This window comes from Myotis daubentonii, chromosome 3, assembly GCF_963259705.1.
Source record: "Myotis daubentonii chromosome 3, mMyoDau2.1, whole genome shotgun sequence".
NCBI classification, from domain to species: Eukaryota; Metazoa; Chordata; class Mammalia; order Chiroptera; family Vespertilionidae; genus Myotis; species Myotis daubentonii.
In genome coordinates, this window is record NC_081842.1 from 175,394,391 (window position 1) to 175,411,876 (window position 17,486).

General features: G+C 35.6%; 1 protein-coding gene across 8 annotated transcripts in view; it reads left to right on the plus strand.

Moving 5' to 3' along the window:
- DOCK7 (dedicator of cytokinesis 7) overlaps positions 1-17,486 on the plus strand; it is a 185,941-nt gene that overhangs the window by 42,386 nt on the left and 126,069 nt on the right. For 7 of the 8 annotated variants that reach the window (XM_059689327.1, XM_059689328.1, XM_059689325.1 and 4 more), the window contains exons 10-14: positions 2,032-2,112; positions 3,849-4,014; positions 7,493-7,635; positions 11,334-11,427; positions 14,434-14,596. In XM_059689327.1, the coding sequence (XP_059545310.1) occupies positions 2,032-2,112; positions 3,849-4,014; positions 7,493-7,635; positions 11,334-11,427; positions 14,434-14,596 (647 nt within the window). Of the gene's footprint in view, positions 1-2,031; positions 2,113-3,835; positions 4,015-7,492; positions 7,636-11,333; positions 11,428-14,433; positions 14,597-17,486 lie in introns of those variants that run through there. The other variant, XM_059689326.1, reaches the window with a different exon arrangement.

Here is a 17,486-nt window from a genome sequence, read left to right on the forward strand (position 1 = left end):
AGTAGTCTTGAGAATACCTTTTTTGAGAAACCTCATTTTTTGCTCTGTGACCTTTAACTAATTAGATGAGGCTCACCCACATCATGGAGAGTAATCTACTCTACTCAGTCTACTGATTAAATGTTAATCATCTCTAAAAAATACCTAAACAGCAACATTTAGTCTGATATTTAGTCAAACAACTGCTTTCAATTCTATTGGGTTTATACCCAGAAATAGATGTCCTGAATTGCATGGTAGTTCTATTTTTAATATTTGAGGAATCTTTATACTGCTTTCCATAGTGGATGCACCATTTTACAGTTCACTGGTAGCGGCCAAGGGTGCTAGTTTTTCTATATCCTTGCCAATATTTGTTGTGTATTTATTTATTTTTGAGAGTAGCCATTCTGATGGGTGTAAGATGATCTTATTGTGGTTTTGATTTGCATTTCCCTAACGATTAGTGGTTTAAACATCCTTTCATATGCCTGTTAGCCATTTGTATAGCTTCCTTGGAGAAATGTCTACTCAAGTCCTTTTCACATTTAATAATCAGATTATTATTGTTTTGTTAAGTTATGATATTTTAAAAAATCTGTTCTGGGCATTAACTCCTTATGATATATATGTATGATTTCTCTTATTTCTTGTCTTTTTACACTGTTGGTTGTGTCCTGTGAAGTACAAAAGATTTAAATTTTGATGTAGTCCAGTTTATCTACTTTTACTTTAATTGAATGTGCTTTTTTTTTTTTTTTTTTGTCTCAAATCCAAGAAAACATAGTCATGTTCTTTATTTTTTCTTCTAAGAGTTTTATAGTGTTAGGTCTATGTTTAGGTCTTTGATCCATTTCAAATTAATTTTTGTATAACATAAGGTAAAGGTATAATTTTATTTTTTGCAATTGGACAGTCAGGTGTTGTTGTTTTTTTAACACCATTTGTTGAAAAGACTCTCCTTTTCTCATTGAATGGTCTTGATACCCTTGTTGAAAATTATTTAACTATATATACAAGGGTTTATTTCTAGGCTCTATTCTACTACATTGATCTATAGGTATATCTTTATGCCAGTACCACACTGTTTTGATTACTGTAACTTTATATTAAGTTTTGAAATCAAGAAGTTTGAGGCTTCCAGCTTCCAACTTTGTTCCTTTTATTAAAGCTTGTTTTGACTATTGGAAAAACAAACAAACATAAAAACACACCATTATTGTGATTTTGATTAAATCTACAGATTGTTTTAGGTAGTATTGACATCTTAATTACATTAAGTTTTCCAGTTCATGAGTACAAGATGTTTTGCCATTTATTTGTGTTTCCTTTATTTATTTATTTATTTTTACCACTGTTTTATAGTTTTCAAAATACAACTCTTTCAGTTCTTGATTAGTTCCTTAGTATTTTATTCTTTTTGATATTATTGTAAATGGAATTATTTTCTTAATTTCCTTTTCAAATTGCTCATTTTTAGTGTATAGACATACAACTTATTTTTGCATGGTTTGTATCTGACACTTTGCTGAATTCCTTTAAGTTCTAAAGAGTGTGTGTGGGTGTGTGTGTGTGTGTGTGCGCACACGTGAGTGAAATATTAGGGTTTTCTGTATAAAAGATCATGTCTTCAAAGAGATAATTTTACTTTTTCCTTTTTAATTTGAATGTGTTTTCTTTTTCTTGCCTAATTGCTCTGACTCAGTCTTCTAATTACTATGTTGAATAGAATTGGCAAAAGTGAGCATCCCTATCTTGTTGCTGATCTTAGAGGGAAAGTTTTAAGTCTTTTAACACCTAGTATGATGTTATCTTGCGGGCTTTGCACATAAGGGCTTTGATTATGTTGAGGTAGCTTTCTTAAATTCCTAGTTTGTTGAATGTTTCTTTCATGAAAGTATATTGAATTTTGTTCAGTGCTTTTTCTATATTAATTGAGATGATCATGTGATTTTATTATATTAATTAATTTTTATATGTTGAATCATCCTTCCATTCCATAATGATAGCTTTTTAAAAAAAAGTTTAATCTTTAATTTTTGCCTTTGACAGTTAGAAAAAGTCTTACAGCAAGGAGACATTGGAGAGTGTGCAGAACCATATATGATTTTCAAAGAAGCAGATGCCACCAAGGTATAAAATATCATGCCTCTCATTTCCCCCACTTTTGTATTTATTGCCATTCACTCCCATTTCCCCCAAGTCCCCAAACCCAACCCTAAATTACCTCTAATCTCCCAAATTATTATTTGGGAAACTACTATATAAAGCATACTAATAAATTTAATTCATTTTTTTATATTATCCTACTCAGTTTCTTTCTTTATTTGCTTTGTCACCTCGCTTGTGTCACATATTCTTTAAAATATCCCTCACCATTAATTGATTATTTAAATTACTTTTTTTTTGTAGAAAGCTAATTCAGTTTAATTCCTAAATAATTTTTCTTATATATACAGAATAGTGATATTGATTGAACGTTTCCTAGCAAAACAGAAATATTCTAGGCCTCTGTCTAGCTATAGATAATTAAGAATGTGTTAAAAATAGAAAATATAACCTCTGTTTTGTCAGCAAATAACAAATTTCTAGAATTTAGATAAACTTCTAAAGCAAAAATAATTGGTCAACAATAGGTATCAAATTCCAGATACCTTGAGTTAGCTATAGGAATAACAGGTGATCTTGGGTCTTTGAACACTTCATTTAATACTGGAAACACCCAGGAGAGGTATGCTTGAGAAATACTTGACAAACTAGAAAATGTTTTACTTTCTGTTTTTCTGAGATTCAGAACAAGAGCTGAGCCTTTTCTGCTATTATAAGTAGATCTGAACACATGATAATCTTCTCTGATCCCTGGCTATCTGGTTGAAAGCAGCGTTAACGTATTCAGGCTTTCCCAGGTTGTCATTTTACAAATTAAATTTGCTCTGTTATATGGAGTTCATAGGTATTATAGCAGCTTATTCCACATTTCTTCTTACATATTTACATAAGCTGATAGAATTAAGTATACTTTATAGCTAGGCTTTTAAAGCAAGAACCTATTTTTAAGGTATACTAGGTATAGCAGTAAAAGTGATGCCATTTAGCTATCTGTACATCTTTTCCCAGCTCTGAGTCTTCAGGTAGGGAACTGTCATTAGAGTAAACCACACCAATAGATATTCTGTATAGAAAGAATATGTGAGGAATTTGGTGTGGGTTTTCACTCTTGGACCATTGGTTGGATATTGCAGGTCGCCTTAGTGTTTGTTCAGGAATAGCCTAAAAGTTGAGCCAGCCTCAGGATGTCTTCCAGGTAGGCATGTACTGTTTGTACCATTAGTCTTTTTCCAGTATTTAGTACTCTTATCATACTTTTTTTTTTTTTGCTTCATTTATTACTACTCTTGGCTTATTATTGGCATATTTGTGCCCTACACTCCCACCTCATGGTTGCTCTAAGTTAGGGACTATTTTAAATTGGCTCAAGTGCTTCCATATTTTTTAGAATATTTAAATTTAATGAGTTATAACTTAGAATATTTTATAGTTTGCAGTTGGAAACATAGTTATGTTTCCTTTCATAAAATAGTACTTAAAATACATAAACATATTTGACAGTTGCTCTTTTTTCTCCAGAGATGAGATAATTTCAAACAAAAATGTCGAAGACTTATTCTGTACATACATTTGTAGAACAGGTTAAGGTTGTTCAGTGGTTAAGATAGTACACTGTTAATTGATCTCTGAAAGGCACAGATTGTTTTTCCATCTTTGTTGAAAATTGGGAATTTTTAAACTGTGTCTTTATTTATTATGAAATAGCCTTTAATTCATTTCTTTGAGCATAATCATATAATGTATAAAGTTTTGTTTTACAGAATAAGGAAAAATTGGAGAAGCTGAAAAGTCAAGCTGATCAGTTTTGCCAAAGACTTGGAAAATATCGCATGCCTTTTGCTTGGACTGCGATCCATTTAATGAATATTGTTAGCAGTGCTGGGAGTTTGGAAAGAGATTCTACAGAGGTAGAAATTAGTACTGGAGGTAAGAGTGTTTTATATAAAATGTTTCTAAATATATAATTTTTTTTCTTTTTTCTTAGATAAGCTTGTTTTATGTGTAGACTTTGCAATGTGATGAGGCATACAATGGTTTCTTTTTTGCCTTTTGTTAAAACCTTAACAGCTTTTTTGAGATGTAATTTGCATACCATACATTTCACCTGTTTTAAGTGTTTTTTTAATGTAGTCCCAAGGTTCTGCAATCATCATTGCAATCTAATTGTGGAATGCTTTCATAGTCATTAGCAGTCATTTTCCATTCTCCCCAAATCCCCAAACCCAACACTAAACAACCTCAAATCTACTTACCAGTAAGTCGTATGGATTTTCTTGTTCCAGACATTTCATATCAATAGAATTACGTAATATCTAGTCTTTTGTGTCTAGCTTCTTTTGCTTAGTATAATGTTTTAAAGTTAATCTGTGCTATAGCATGTGCCAGTATTTCATTTTTTATTGCTGAATAATGGTCCATTGTACTAGTCTGTTAAGTATGTCTAAATAAACAACGTACATAACTTAATTAAAAATACTTTCTTGCTAAAATATGCTAACCATCATCTGAGCCTTCAATGAGTTGTAATCTTTTTGCTGGTGGAGAGTCTTGCCTCAGTGTTAATGTCTGCTGACTGATTAGAGTGGTGGCGGCTGAAGGTTGGGGTATCTGTGGCAATTTCTGAAAATACAACAGCAATGAAATTTGCTGCATTAAGTGACTCTTTTGCCAATGATTTCTCTATAGCATGTGATGCTGTTTGATGGCATTTTACCTACAGAACTTCTTTCATAATTGGAGTCAGTTCTTTTAAACCCTGCTGCTGCTTTATCACCTAAGTTTATATAATTTCTATATCCTTCGTTGTCATTTCAACAATCATCACAGCATCTTCATCAGGAGTCAGTTCTATCTCAGGAAACCACTCTCTCTGATCAACCATAAGAAGCAATTCCTCATCTGTTAACGTTTTATCATGAGATGCAGCAATTCAGTCACTTCTTCAGGCTCCAATAAGTCTAGTTCTCTTGCTGTTTCCACCACATCTGCAGTTACTTCCTCTACTGAAATCTTCAACCACTCAAAGTCATCAGTGAGGGTTGGAATCAACTTCTTCCAAATTCCTGTTAACGTTGGTATTTTGACTGCTTCTCATGAATCTGTACTGTTCTTAATGACATTGAGAATGGTGAATCATTTCCAGAAAGTTTCAGTTTACTTGCCCAGATCCATCAGAGGAATCACTGTGGCAGATATATCCTTATGAAATGTATTTTTTAAATAAAAAGACTTAAAAGTTGAAATTACTCCTTGATCCATGGGCTGCAGAATGGATGTTGTGTTAGCAGGCATGAAAACATTAATGTACATCTCCATTAGAGCTCTTGGGTGACCAGTTGCATTGTCAATGAGTAGTATTATTTTGAAAGGAATATTTTTTTCTGAGCAATAGGTCTTAACAGTGGGCTTAAAATGTTCAGTGAATCATGTAGGCAGATGTGCTATCATCCAGGCTTTGCTGTTCCTTTTATAGAGCACAGGCAGAGTAGTTTAGCATAATTCTTAAGGACCCTAGGATTTTTAGAATGGCAAATGAGCACTGGCTTCTATGTAAAGTCACCAGCTGCCTTAGCCCCTCACAAGAGAGTCAGGTTTTGAAGCTGTGAACCCAGGCATTAACTTCTCCTCTCTAGCTATAAAGTCCTAGACAGCATCTGCTAACCTAAGGCTGTTTTGTCTCTATTGGGAATCTGTTTAGTGTAGCCACCTTCATTAATTATCTTAGCTAGATCTTCTGGATAACGCTGCAGCTTCTATATCAGCACTTGCTGCTTCACCTTGCACTTTTATGTTATGAAAGATGGCTTCTTAAGCCTATGAACTAGCCTCAGCTAGCTTCAACCTTTTCATCGGCATCTTCCTCACTTCTCTCAGCCTTCATAGAATTGAAGAGAGTTAGGATCTTGCTCTGGATTTGGCTTTGGCTGAAGGGAATGTTGTGGATGGTTTGATCTTCTATCCAGACCACTAAAACATTCTCCATATCAACAATAAGGCTGTTTGGCTTTCTTATCTTTTGTGTGTTCACTGGAGCAGCACTTTTAATTTCTTTCATGAACTTTTCTTTGCATTTACAAATTGGCCAACTCTTTGGTACGAGAGGCCTAGCTTTCAGCATATCTTGGCTTTCAACATTCTCTCATTAAGCTTAATCATTTGTAGCTTTTGATTAAAAATGAGAAACATAGGACTTTCTTTCACTTGAATACTTGGAGGCCATTGTAGGGTTATTATTTGGCCAATTTCAGTATTGTTGTGTCTCAGGGAATTGGGGTCTCTCGGAGAGGGACAGAGATAGGAGAACAACCCGTCAGTGGAACAATCAGAACACACATTTATTAAGTTTGCTCTCTTAAGTTTGTGATGCCCCAAAACAATTACAATAATAACATGAGAGATCACTGATCACAGATTACTATAACAAATATAATAACAGTGAAAAAGTTTGAAATAGCTCTAGCTGGTTTGGCTCAGTAGATAGAACATTGGCTTGTGGATCAAAGGGTCCTGGGTTCGATTCCAGTCAAGTGCATGTACCTCGGTTGCAGGCTTCTCCTCGCCCTGGGCCCTGGTCAGGGCATGTGCAGGAGGCAACCAATTGATATTTCTCTCACATCGATATTTCTCTCTGTCTTTCACTCTCTCTTCCACTGTCTCTAAAAAATCAATGGAAAAATATCCTCGGGTGAGGATTAAAAAAAAAAATAGTTTGAAATATTGTGAGAATTACCAAAATGTGAACAGAGACAAATTGAGCGAATACTATTGAAAAAATGGCACCAATAGAGTTGCTCAATGCAGGGTTGCCACAAATTTTTAATATGTGAAAAATGTAATATCTGTAGAGTGCAATAAAGCAAAGAGCAATAAAACAAGATATACCTATATATAATCTGTCTTGGAGAATGTCTTATGTGTGCTTGAGAAGAATGTGCATTTGCCTTTTGTTTAGTGGAGTATATTGTAGAGGTCTGGTAGGTCTAGTTTGTTTATAGTTTTGTTTTAAGTCTTCAACATTATTTTATTGGGTTTGAATAGTAGGGTTATCTTGCAAAAATTTGAGTGAAAGTTTCAAATTCAAGTGCTATAAGACTGAGGGACCATATATAGTGACTAAAATGTATAGTTCCTCTATATCTGTTCTTCTTAGCTCATCTTTGGTCATATGCATAATCTTTGTGTGGTAATTACCTTTTTTTTACATTGGAGAATTTTAGAGAATCAGAAGATTTAGGTGTAATATTTCCTTACTGATCTCCCCAGAAGTGAAATTCTTCTACTATAGTCAATATGCTAAGTGGTTATTTTCAAGCTCAGTGGATTTCCACCCTGTTTGGAAAGCTGCTTTAAAACAAATTTTTTAAACATTATAAAAATGAATATTTTACTTTTTTTTTCTTCGTAGAACGAAAAGGGTCTTGGTCAGAGAGGAGGAATTCTAGTATTGTTGGCAGACGATCACTTGAAAGGACAACAAGTGGAGATGATGCTTGTAACCTGACCAGCTTTCGACCTGCTACACTCACAGTGACAAATTTTTTTAAGCAGGTATTGTTCTGTCATGTAGGAATTCTCCGGAGTTATTTGTCTGTAAATTTCTTTTGGTTTCAGAAAAATCGTGAATGTATATGCACATATAATAATTGATTATAATTTCAAGAAATTTAAAAAAATTAAGAATAAAAATAAAATATATAATAATAAAAATAATTTATATATATCTGTTTTATCATTTTATTTAAATAGTGACATTGTCTAATAATGCATCAGAATCAATCCTCCACATCTATATTCTACTGCTTCAGTGAGCTTTATTCCCCCTAGTTTTTTTGTGAGTGTATGCATACTGGATTTTGAAGTAAAATTAATTTTATAATGTGAACCAAGATCAGAAAAATTTGAAAGCCTTTGTGTTGAGTAAGCAGATGACCAGAACCATATAAGAATGGAAGAAAATTTGTATTAGTGTGACAAACTGGAGAAGAACCATTCACATGTTTTAGAGTAGATTAAAGGAAAATGCAAAATACTCTCTCAAAATTCCTCCTTTTAAGATGTTATTCTAAATATAGGGAGGAAATCCTGGCCTTCTGATAACCTTGTAACTTGAGAGAGCTAGATTGTAGGGCAGGATGTGCCATGAGTTGACAGATAACAATGTACTTGAAGTGTCTTTCACAATTATCTATCAATAGCATTCATAGGCAACTGCTCTGAGACACAGATGGAAAATAAAGCAGGTAAGGAGTGTCTGAAGTGGTAAGGGTCTTTTTATTATGAACTAGAGGCCCGTGCACGGATCCGGTGGAGTTCCTTGGCCTGGCCTCTGGGGATTGGGCCGAGATTGGCTCTCCGACATCCCCTGAGGGGGTCCCAGATTGTGAGAGGGCTGTTCTCGGGTGATGCACCCCAGAATCAGGCTCCCTCCTCTCTGGTTCTGGGTGCGTCACCTGAGAACCGCAGCTGCCAAGTCACCGCAGCTCGGCAGCTCCTGGGTTGAGCGTCTCCCCCCTGGTGGTCAGTGCGCATCATAGCTACTGGTTGGAGCGTCTGCCCTCTGGTGGTCATTGCATGTCATAGTTACCCGTCGGACAGTTGTATGGTCGCTTAGGCTTTTATATATATAGATTGTAGTACAAGAAAGTGTTTAGAAAAGGCTTTAGTGTTACTTCGATGAGGTAATAGCCAAGTATAGCTATGGAGACAGAGCGGTGGATTTACATACAATGACACAACCTTGCAACTATGACATTTTTCTCTTTTTTGTGCTTCTTCAGCTGCTACATCACTTCTGCTATTTTCACAGCTCTTCTTTGCATTTCTTCAGCTGCTTTATCATTGAACTGGTATTGTAAACTCAAATCTACCAGTTATCCATCCACCTACCCACCTATTTATTCAAAGGTACTTTATTGAGCATTCATCATGTACTGAGCATCATTCTACCCACCTACGTATTTATCCAACAAATACTTTTTGAGTATTCACCATGTACTGGAGACCAGTAACCCGAAACTAGCACAAACTACTTGTGAAACTTAAAAAGTAACGATTGCTGGGGACATAGAGCAATGGGAAGCATTGACACTTGACTTTGTAGAGCTCTGTAATTTTTTAAACTATTAGTATGTACAATTTTTATAAGTATTTTTAAATAGCTAGAATATTATATATCAGGCAAATGCAAATTAAGTAAAAAGCAGAGATTACAATTTTAATAAAGTAGAATTAAAGGCACAATTTTCTCCTAAATGAGAAACAAAAGCAGGTGCTTTTTGTTTTTGTTTTGTTTTGTTTTTAATTGAGCAATTACTACTCATGATTGGGATATAGTAATCAGTGCTTATGTACAGATTTTAAATGTGACAAGCTAAAGTTATTAGAAATACATGGAGATTTAAAAATAAAATTCACACATTAGTTTTAAGGGCATTTTTTCTACTTACTAAAATGTGTGTAAGTTGTTGCTTTAGGAGTACACAACAGTAAACCAGCACTGTGGAGAAGGGCTTGTCAGCTAGGTTCATTCACATGTATAGAGGTTGACTGGAGTCAGCTGATCTAGACTGACTTTTGGGAAGACAGAAATAACAGATCTCTTTCATATTTCTTAATTTGTACTCTCATCATCTAGCAGGCTGGCTTGATAATGTTCTCATACCAGTGGCTGAAGTTCAAGAGGGAGGGCAAGCTCAGTTGTGCAAATGTTTTTGAAGTTTCTGCATCATCTTTGCTTATTGGCCAACACAAGCCTGGGGAGGGAGTTAATGTCCCACCTAACAAAAGGTATGGAAACAGATATGGAGTAAAGAATGGAGGTCAATAGTATAATCAATTTAACAGGTTAAGTAGACAGAAATAATTGAATCTAAAGATAATCTTAATGTATCTATATATATAAAAGCCTAATATGCTAAGTGTTCCACTGTTTGGTCGACCATTCGGTCAACTGCTTGACCAGTAGCTATGACGTGCACTGACCACCAGGGAGCTGACGCTCCAATTCGTAGCTTGCTACTGGGGTCTGGTGGATCGGGAGTGGGTGAGACTGGCCGGACATACCCTGGAGCCAGTCTCCTGTGGTCCCTCCCTAGCCTCTAAAATATTTCTTCTAATTAATTTCCTTTCAATGTGCATGAATATGTGCACCAGGCCTCTAGTTATAAATAAGAACCATTTAAGGATGCATTTAATTCTGTATTCAAAAGGAGAGAATATACTGTTTTAGCAACTGATAGAACATTTGTAATAATTATATGTTAGGTCACTGAAAAAATCTTCATAGAGTCAAATTTGCTAACCATAACTCAATAAGACTAAAAACTATTTATAAAAGTATTAACAAAAAACTCCAGCCTTTTGGAAAGTAAAAATCACTTTTCTAGATAGTGGGATAAAAGATGAGCAATTCTGTATTCTGTTCAGAATATAGCAGTGAGCAGGTGGAATATGTAGCTCAGGGTGAGCTCATAGTAGTAAAGTAACCTTAACCCTATTTAAGATAAAAAGACGACATGAACTATGCTTTAAAACCACTAAGGTATTGAATGCAGGAGGTTTAGATTAATAAACTCTAAAAACTAACTCTTAAATTAAAAAACAAAATTAATCCCTACCTATTTTAATTGCAAAACATTATATTAAATTAAAAATTTTTTATTAATTAGGTATGGTTTGGTTTGGTTTGTCTCTTTTCCCAGGATGGAGGTCTTTTCATTTTTTTTCTTTCTGGTTTAATATCAAGATAGTTATACTTTATTTCAAGGAAGTTTTTGTTACTACTTCTTTCCTCTTGTAAATTTAGTCAATGCTTTATATTTTGCATTTGAGAGACTTGGTGATATAAAATTGAAAAGACAAATATAAACTCAAGTGTTATAAGTTTTTAAGAATGTCATTATATGTATATCTGTTTTATATCAATACTCTTTTTTTTATCCTTTTCATCTATCTCTAATTTGTATTGATTTTCCATATTTTAGAGTTCCCTGTAATACCTTATAAACATAATGGGCTATAAATAAATATATAAAATTTAAAAACAGATAGCAGTATCATAACTCAATAAAATTTGAAAGCATAGAAAAGGAAATAAGTCCGCATACTGATTTTTAATCACGGTTATATAAATTTTACTTTTCACTCTGACTCAAATGAAGGAAAAAGGGCAGGATTATTAACAAGCAATATTTTAAATCTACCATATTTATCTTATCAAATAATTTTTCCTTTGTTTTTAAAATCAGGAAGGAGACCGCTTAAGTGATGAAGATCTGTACAAATTCCTTGCCGATATGAGAAGGCCATCTTCTGTTTTACGGAGACTAAGACCTATTACAGGTATTTAAAACTTTTAACTAGAAATAATTATAACTGTTATCATCACAAGTATATTGTATTGTTTGTAATATGTATTCCCTTTTCACTTACTTGGCCCATATGTCTGTCAGTACTCTTCATCTCATTCTACCCTCATGTGGTCTGACACTTAGGATGCAGGAATCTTGAATAATTTTTTTTAAAATAAATCTTTATTGTTCAGATTATTACAATTGTTCCTCTTTTTTCCCCCCCATAGCTCCCCTCCACCCAGTTCCCACCCCACCCTCTGCCCTTACCTCCCCCTCGCCACTGTCCTCATCCATAGGTGTACGATTTTTGTCCAGTCTCTTCCCACACACCCACACCCTTTCCCCCCCGAAAATTGTCAGTCCATTCCCTTTCTATGCCCCTGATTCTGTTATATTCGCCAGTTTACTCTGTTCATCAGATTTTTTATTCACTTGATTTTTAGATTCACTTGTTGATAGATATGTATTTGTTGTTCATAATTTTTATCTTTACCTTTTTCTTCTTCCTCTTCTTAAAGAATCCCTTTCAGCATTTCATATAATACTGGTTTGATAGTGATGAACTCCTTTAGCATTTTCTTATCAGTGAAGCTCTTTATCTGACCTTCAATTCTGAATGATAGCTTTGCTGGATAAAGTAATCTTGGTTGTAGGTTCTTGCTATTCATCACTTTGAATATTTCTTGCCACTCCCTTCTGGCCTGCAAAGTTTCTGTTGAGAAATCAGCTGACAGTTGTATGGGTACTCCCTTGTAGGTAACTGACTTTTTTTCTCTTGCTGCTTTTAAGATTCTCTCTTTGTCTTTTGCTCTTGGCATTTTAATTATGATGTGTCTTGGTGTGGTCCTCTTTGGATTCCTTTTGTTTGGGGTTCTCTGCGCTTCCTGGACTTGTAAGTCTATTTCTTTCACCAGGTAGGGGAAGTTTTCTGTCATTATTTCTTCAAATAGGTTTTCACTATCTTGCTCTCTCTCTTCTTCTGGCACCCCTATAATTTGGATGTTGGTACGCTTGAAGTTGTCCCAGAGGCTCCTTACACTATCTTCATATTTTTGGATTCTTTTTGCTTTTTGCTTTTCCAGTTGGGTATTTTTTGCTTCCTCATATTTCAAATCTTTGTCTTGATTCTTGGGATCCTCTTGTCTGCTGTTGGATCTCTGTATATTATTCTTTATTTCAGTCAGTGTATGCTTAATTTCTAGTTGGTCCTTTTTCATATCCTCCAGGGTCTCACTAAATTTATTGGCGGTTTCTAGAAAATTCTTGAAAAACCTTATAACCGTGGTTTTGAACTCTATATCCTGTAGTTTGCTTTCCTCCATTTCTGTCATTTGTGATCTCTTTCTTTGTCTCCGCATTTTTTATATGCTTCCCTGTGTTGATAGAGTGGCTTTCTGTGCTAGGTGTCCTATAGGGCCCAGTGACTCAGCCTCCCCAATTACCTGAGGTGGACACTTGTGGCGCACCCCTTTGTGGGCTGTGTGCACAGTCTTGTAGTTAAGCCTTGATTGTTGTTGGTATCACTGGAAGGAATTGACCTCCAGGCCAATTGGCTGTGAGAATCAGCTGTGTCTGCAGTGGGAGAACTTCTGTGCTGGAGACACCATTCTGGGGTAAGACTTGCTTCAGTGGGGCTTTGGTGCTCACTGAGTCTGCCCCCTGAGTGTGTCCCTTATGGATCTGAGGAGTTGTAATCTGGATGGTCCCACTCTGACCACTGGGTACACTGGCTTTTGGATCTAAGGAGGTGCTAATCTAGCCTCTGCCTGAGGCTACCCAGCAGGAGCTACAGAGAGATCTGCAGATTCCTCTTCCTTGTTTGGGCTTTGGAGGTGCCCAGATGAGGCCCAGCTGTGAAGCAGTGCAAGCTGCTATGGGGCCTTGAGCCTTCTTTTGGATGTTCTGGGTCTCTCTGACCCAGGTGCAGTTTATTAGGTAATTTTGGATCTCTAAGGGCCAGGGCATTCATATGCAAAAGCCTCTGCTCGCAGCTTGGGGGGGGGGGGGTCTCAAGGAATCAACCGGGCGGGGCAAGCAGCTATGGCTGCTCCTCAGTCCTACCCTAAGAGGCCCCGCGTCTCAGTGTCCCGGTAACTGTCTCAGTGTCCCGATAATTGCTGCAAGCACCTCTGAGAGAAACCTGCCCTTGAGTTCCGACTGATGCCAGACATTCCAGTCTCTCCCCGTATGAGTCTGGGTCCTCAGAGACTTGCCCAGAACTGGAGTTCAGAGCAGTGGCCAGCTTGAGACTCCCTCCCGTTTGAAAAAGACACCAGTGTCCTCCGTTGCCAGCCCTTTCCAAGTGTGCCTCCGTACCTCTGCACTTAACTTCCGCACCTCCTCTGAGTCTCAGTGTGCTTTTCTCTTTCCTTCTAGTTGTAGAATTTCCACTCAGCCAGCCTTCCTGTGGTTCTGGATGATGTCTGTTTTGTCTTTTAGTTGTAGTTTTGAAGTGGTTGTGTGAGGCAGCCTTTTCAGGTGTTTACCTATGCCGCCATCTTGGTTCTCTCAGAACCTTTGATAATTTAAGTACTGAAATGAGAGCGATGAATAATACCATGGCTTAAAATTATTTTCTAGAGGAAAAAATGCATGAAATGGTAAAATTTAGAAACATTCATTTTATGATCAGAGCAAACCATTCCAGAGTAAAACTATTTTTTAAGCCTACCAAGTTTAATTTAAACATTTAATCTTTGAAATGGTAGCTCGTTCCTGTGCTAGATTTCTGTATGTTTGGTTTGTTTTTTTGCTGATTCTTTTTCATTCATTCATTTATTCATTCATTCAGTATTTTACATGTATTTATGTGTGTCTCAGGAATTTATACCTTTGAGACTTGCTAAAATGAAGTGATTTAGAGGACTGAGACAATAATAATTTGGTTTTTTTCCAGACTTCTTGCAAAAATATGATCTAAATTCATTCAAAAACATTTTCAACATAAAGTTTTTATTATGTTTACATTGTTTTTACAATATATTTTTATATGCAGCTCAGCTGAAGATAGACATTTCTCCGGCACCTGAAAATCCTCATTATTGCCTAACCCCAGAGCTGCTTCAGGTGAAGCTTTACCCTGACAGTAGAGTTAGACCTACCAGAGAAATTTTGGAGTTTCCTGCTAGGGATGTCTATGTTCCAAACACTACTTACAGGTAATACATTTTAATTTGGGAAAATTTTGAAATAAGATACTGTATATTCTAATAGTAATATAGAACTAGAATGAAACTCTTCAAAAATATTGTGTAGCTTTGTTACTTGTTCCATTTCTTATCACATGACTATATTAATAGCTGTAATGTATGAAGCTTTTACTGTGTGCCAGATAAAATCTTAATTATCTTACATACATTATCTTTTTTTTTTTTTAATATATTTTATTGATTTTTTTACAGAGAGGAAGAGAGAGAGATAGAGAGTTAGAAACATCGATGAGAGAGAAACATCGATCAGCTGCCTCCTGCACACCCCCCACTGGGGATGTGTCCGCAACCCAGGTACATGCCCTTGACCGGAATCGAACCTGGGACCTTTCAGTCCACAGGCCGACGCTCTATCCACTGAGCCAAACCGGTTTCGGCTTACATACATTATCTTATTTAATTCTCATAACTTGAGGTATGTGTTACCTTCATTTTAGGAGTGAATAAACAGAGATCGAGAGGTTAAGTATACTTGAGTGTGGTGGAACTAGCACTTGAATCGTGGGCTGTTAGTTTAAAACATTTGAACTCCTAGTTCCTATTTTTTCTCAAATGGTCTTATTAACAGAATCTAGCATTACATATGAATCAAGTTTATGTGCCTAAACTATGTTCTAACAGTAATAGTATTTGGTAAATATACACTATTTAGAGAATACCTGGCACGAGGTTATTGGCTAAGCTATTTAGGCTGAACACTACATAACTCCAGGGGTACCATTTATGAATGATGCTCCCCACATTTTGTGAATGCTGAGACCATGACATGATATGTCTGTTGGGATATACAACAGGGCAGCTCAGACATAAGATTCTAATGCACACTTCCCCATCTTAGCATATTTCACTACATTTACCCAGTTCCTGAGGCCAAAATTTTGGGACTCAAAATGATTTCCCTTCTTTTCTTACTCCTCCATTTACTCCTAGAACAAGTTTTATAGGTTTTAATTTTTAAATATATCCCAAATCTAGTATTTTTTATGTCCTCCACCTCTAAAACTCAGTCAAAGTCACCATGTAGGTCAGCATTGTCAAATAGAAATATAATCTTAACCACATTTGTAATTTAAAATTTTATAGTTGCTACATTAAAAAAATAAAAAGAAACAAGTGAAATTAATTTTAATTATTTGTTTAACCCAGTATACCTAACATATCATTTTGACATGTACTAAATGTAAAAATTATTGAAATATCTTACTTCTTTTCTCTCCTACTAAAGTCTTCAAAATCTGAGGTGCATTTTACTTTTAAAGCACTTCTCATTTCAGATGCTAAAGAGCCACGTAGGACTAGGGGCTATTATATTGGATAGCTGCTAATCCTGAATTTTGTTGTACCTTTTTAATTTGATCATCTTATTTCTACTCCTGCCTTAGTCAACTCTCAACATTGCAGTCAGAGAGGTTTTTAAAAGTTAAAAATCAGATCATTCATTCCTCTTTCTAAAACCCTCTAGTTGTTTCTATTATAAGCAAAAAAAGAAGTATTTTTTGTAATTGTCTATAAGACTCTACGTATCTGGCTTCTGCCTTTCTTTAACTTCATGTCCCTCTAATCTCTGCTTTGCTTGCTTCATTTTAGCCTCAATGGCCTTTTTGTTCATCCTTGTACAAACAAAATTCAATTCTGCGTAAGGCTTTCTATTTGGTTTCTTTGCCTGTCGTTTCCCCCCAGATTTCTGCATGGCTTGGTTCCTTTTTCAAACATATATCTCTTAAAGGTCACTTCTTAGAGAAGCTTACTCTCATCACCCTACCTAAAAGGATCCACTGCTTCCCTCCTCTCGCTCTTTACCCTTATTGTATTTATCATTATCTGACATTATATGTAGTTATGGGATCATTTTTGTCTTTGTCATTAGAATGTAATTACTGTAAATGCCAGGGACTTGTCTGTTTTGTTTACGGCTTTATCTTCAGCATCTAGCACAGTATGCTAGCACACCAAAAGCACATAATAAATATTTATTCAATGAATTAAGAAACTGGAAACTAGACACTGGTCTAAGGGTGGGATTTAGAGTCTACAGATATGAATTTATAAAAGTAGTTTTTATGTTTGAGATGGAATGCTTGATTTTATATTTTTAAAAAGGTCATTAAAATCTTATTTTATAAAGGCTTATTGTGGGAGATAGTTAAGCCTACCTTCATGACCTTGAACTGCACATTTCACACAGATTGAGTAATTTTGACCTAGTCTGTTTTCCATGAGAACACTTTGGACTTTGATAAAAAGGCCAACTATTTGGTCCCTTTTCAATTTTGAAAACTGTTGTGTTGGATGGTCGCTTGGTAGTACATGCATACATGCAATGCTTGCGGTTGTTAGTGATGGGAAAATCAAGGAAATTTGATTATCCTATAACAGAAGGTGGAATATGTAGCCATATATATTTGGGATAGGTTTCATAAAAGAGGCAAGTTGGAGTTACTGAATAAATACTGGTTAAGGAGTACATTTTTGGTTAATGAGTGATTTCCATGAGTCACACTATTAGGAAGGAAAGATACAGGCATGAAAACATGCTGACTCTAGGATGAGAGAGAGTGGGTAAATAGATTGTGCTGAAATAGGTAACCCTGAAAGAGGAAATGAGTATACTTGCTTTCAGTAAAATTCAAACTGGTGCAGAGTAAACTCTTGGTGTAGAAATTTTGCAATACAGTAGTCTCCCTGTATTTGCAGGGATGTGTTCCAAGACCCCAAAGGATGCCTAAAACCCCTGGGAGTGACAAACTCTATATTGTAAAAATCCTCACTTAATGCCATGGATAGGTTCTTTGACTTTAAGTGAAATGACATGTAGCAGAACCAACTTTACCATAGCCTA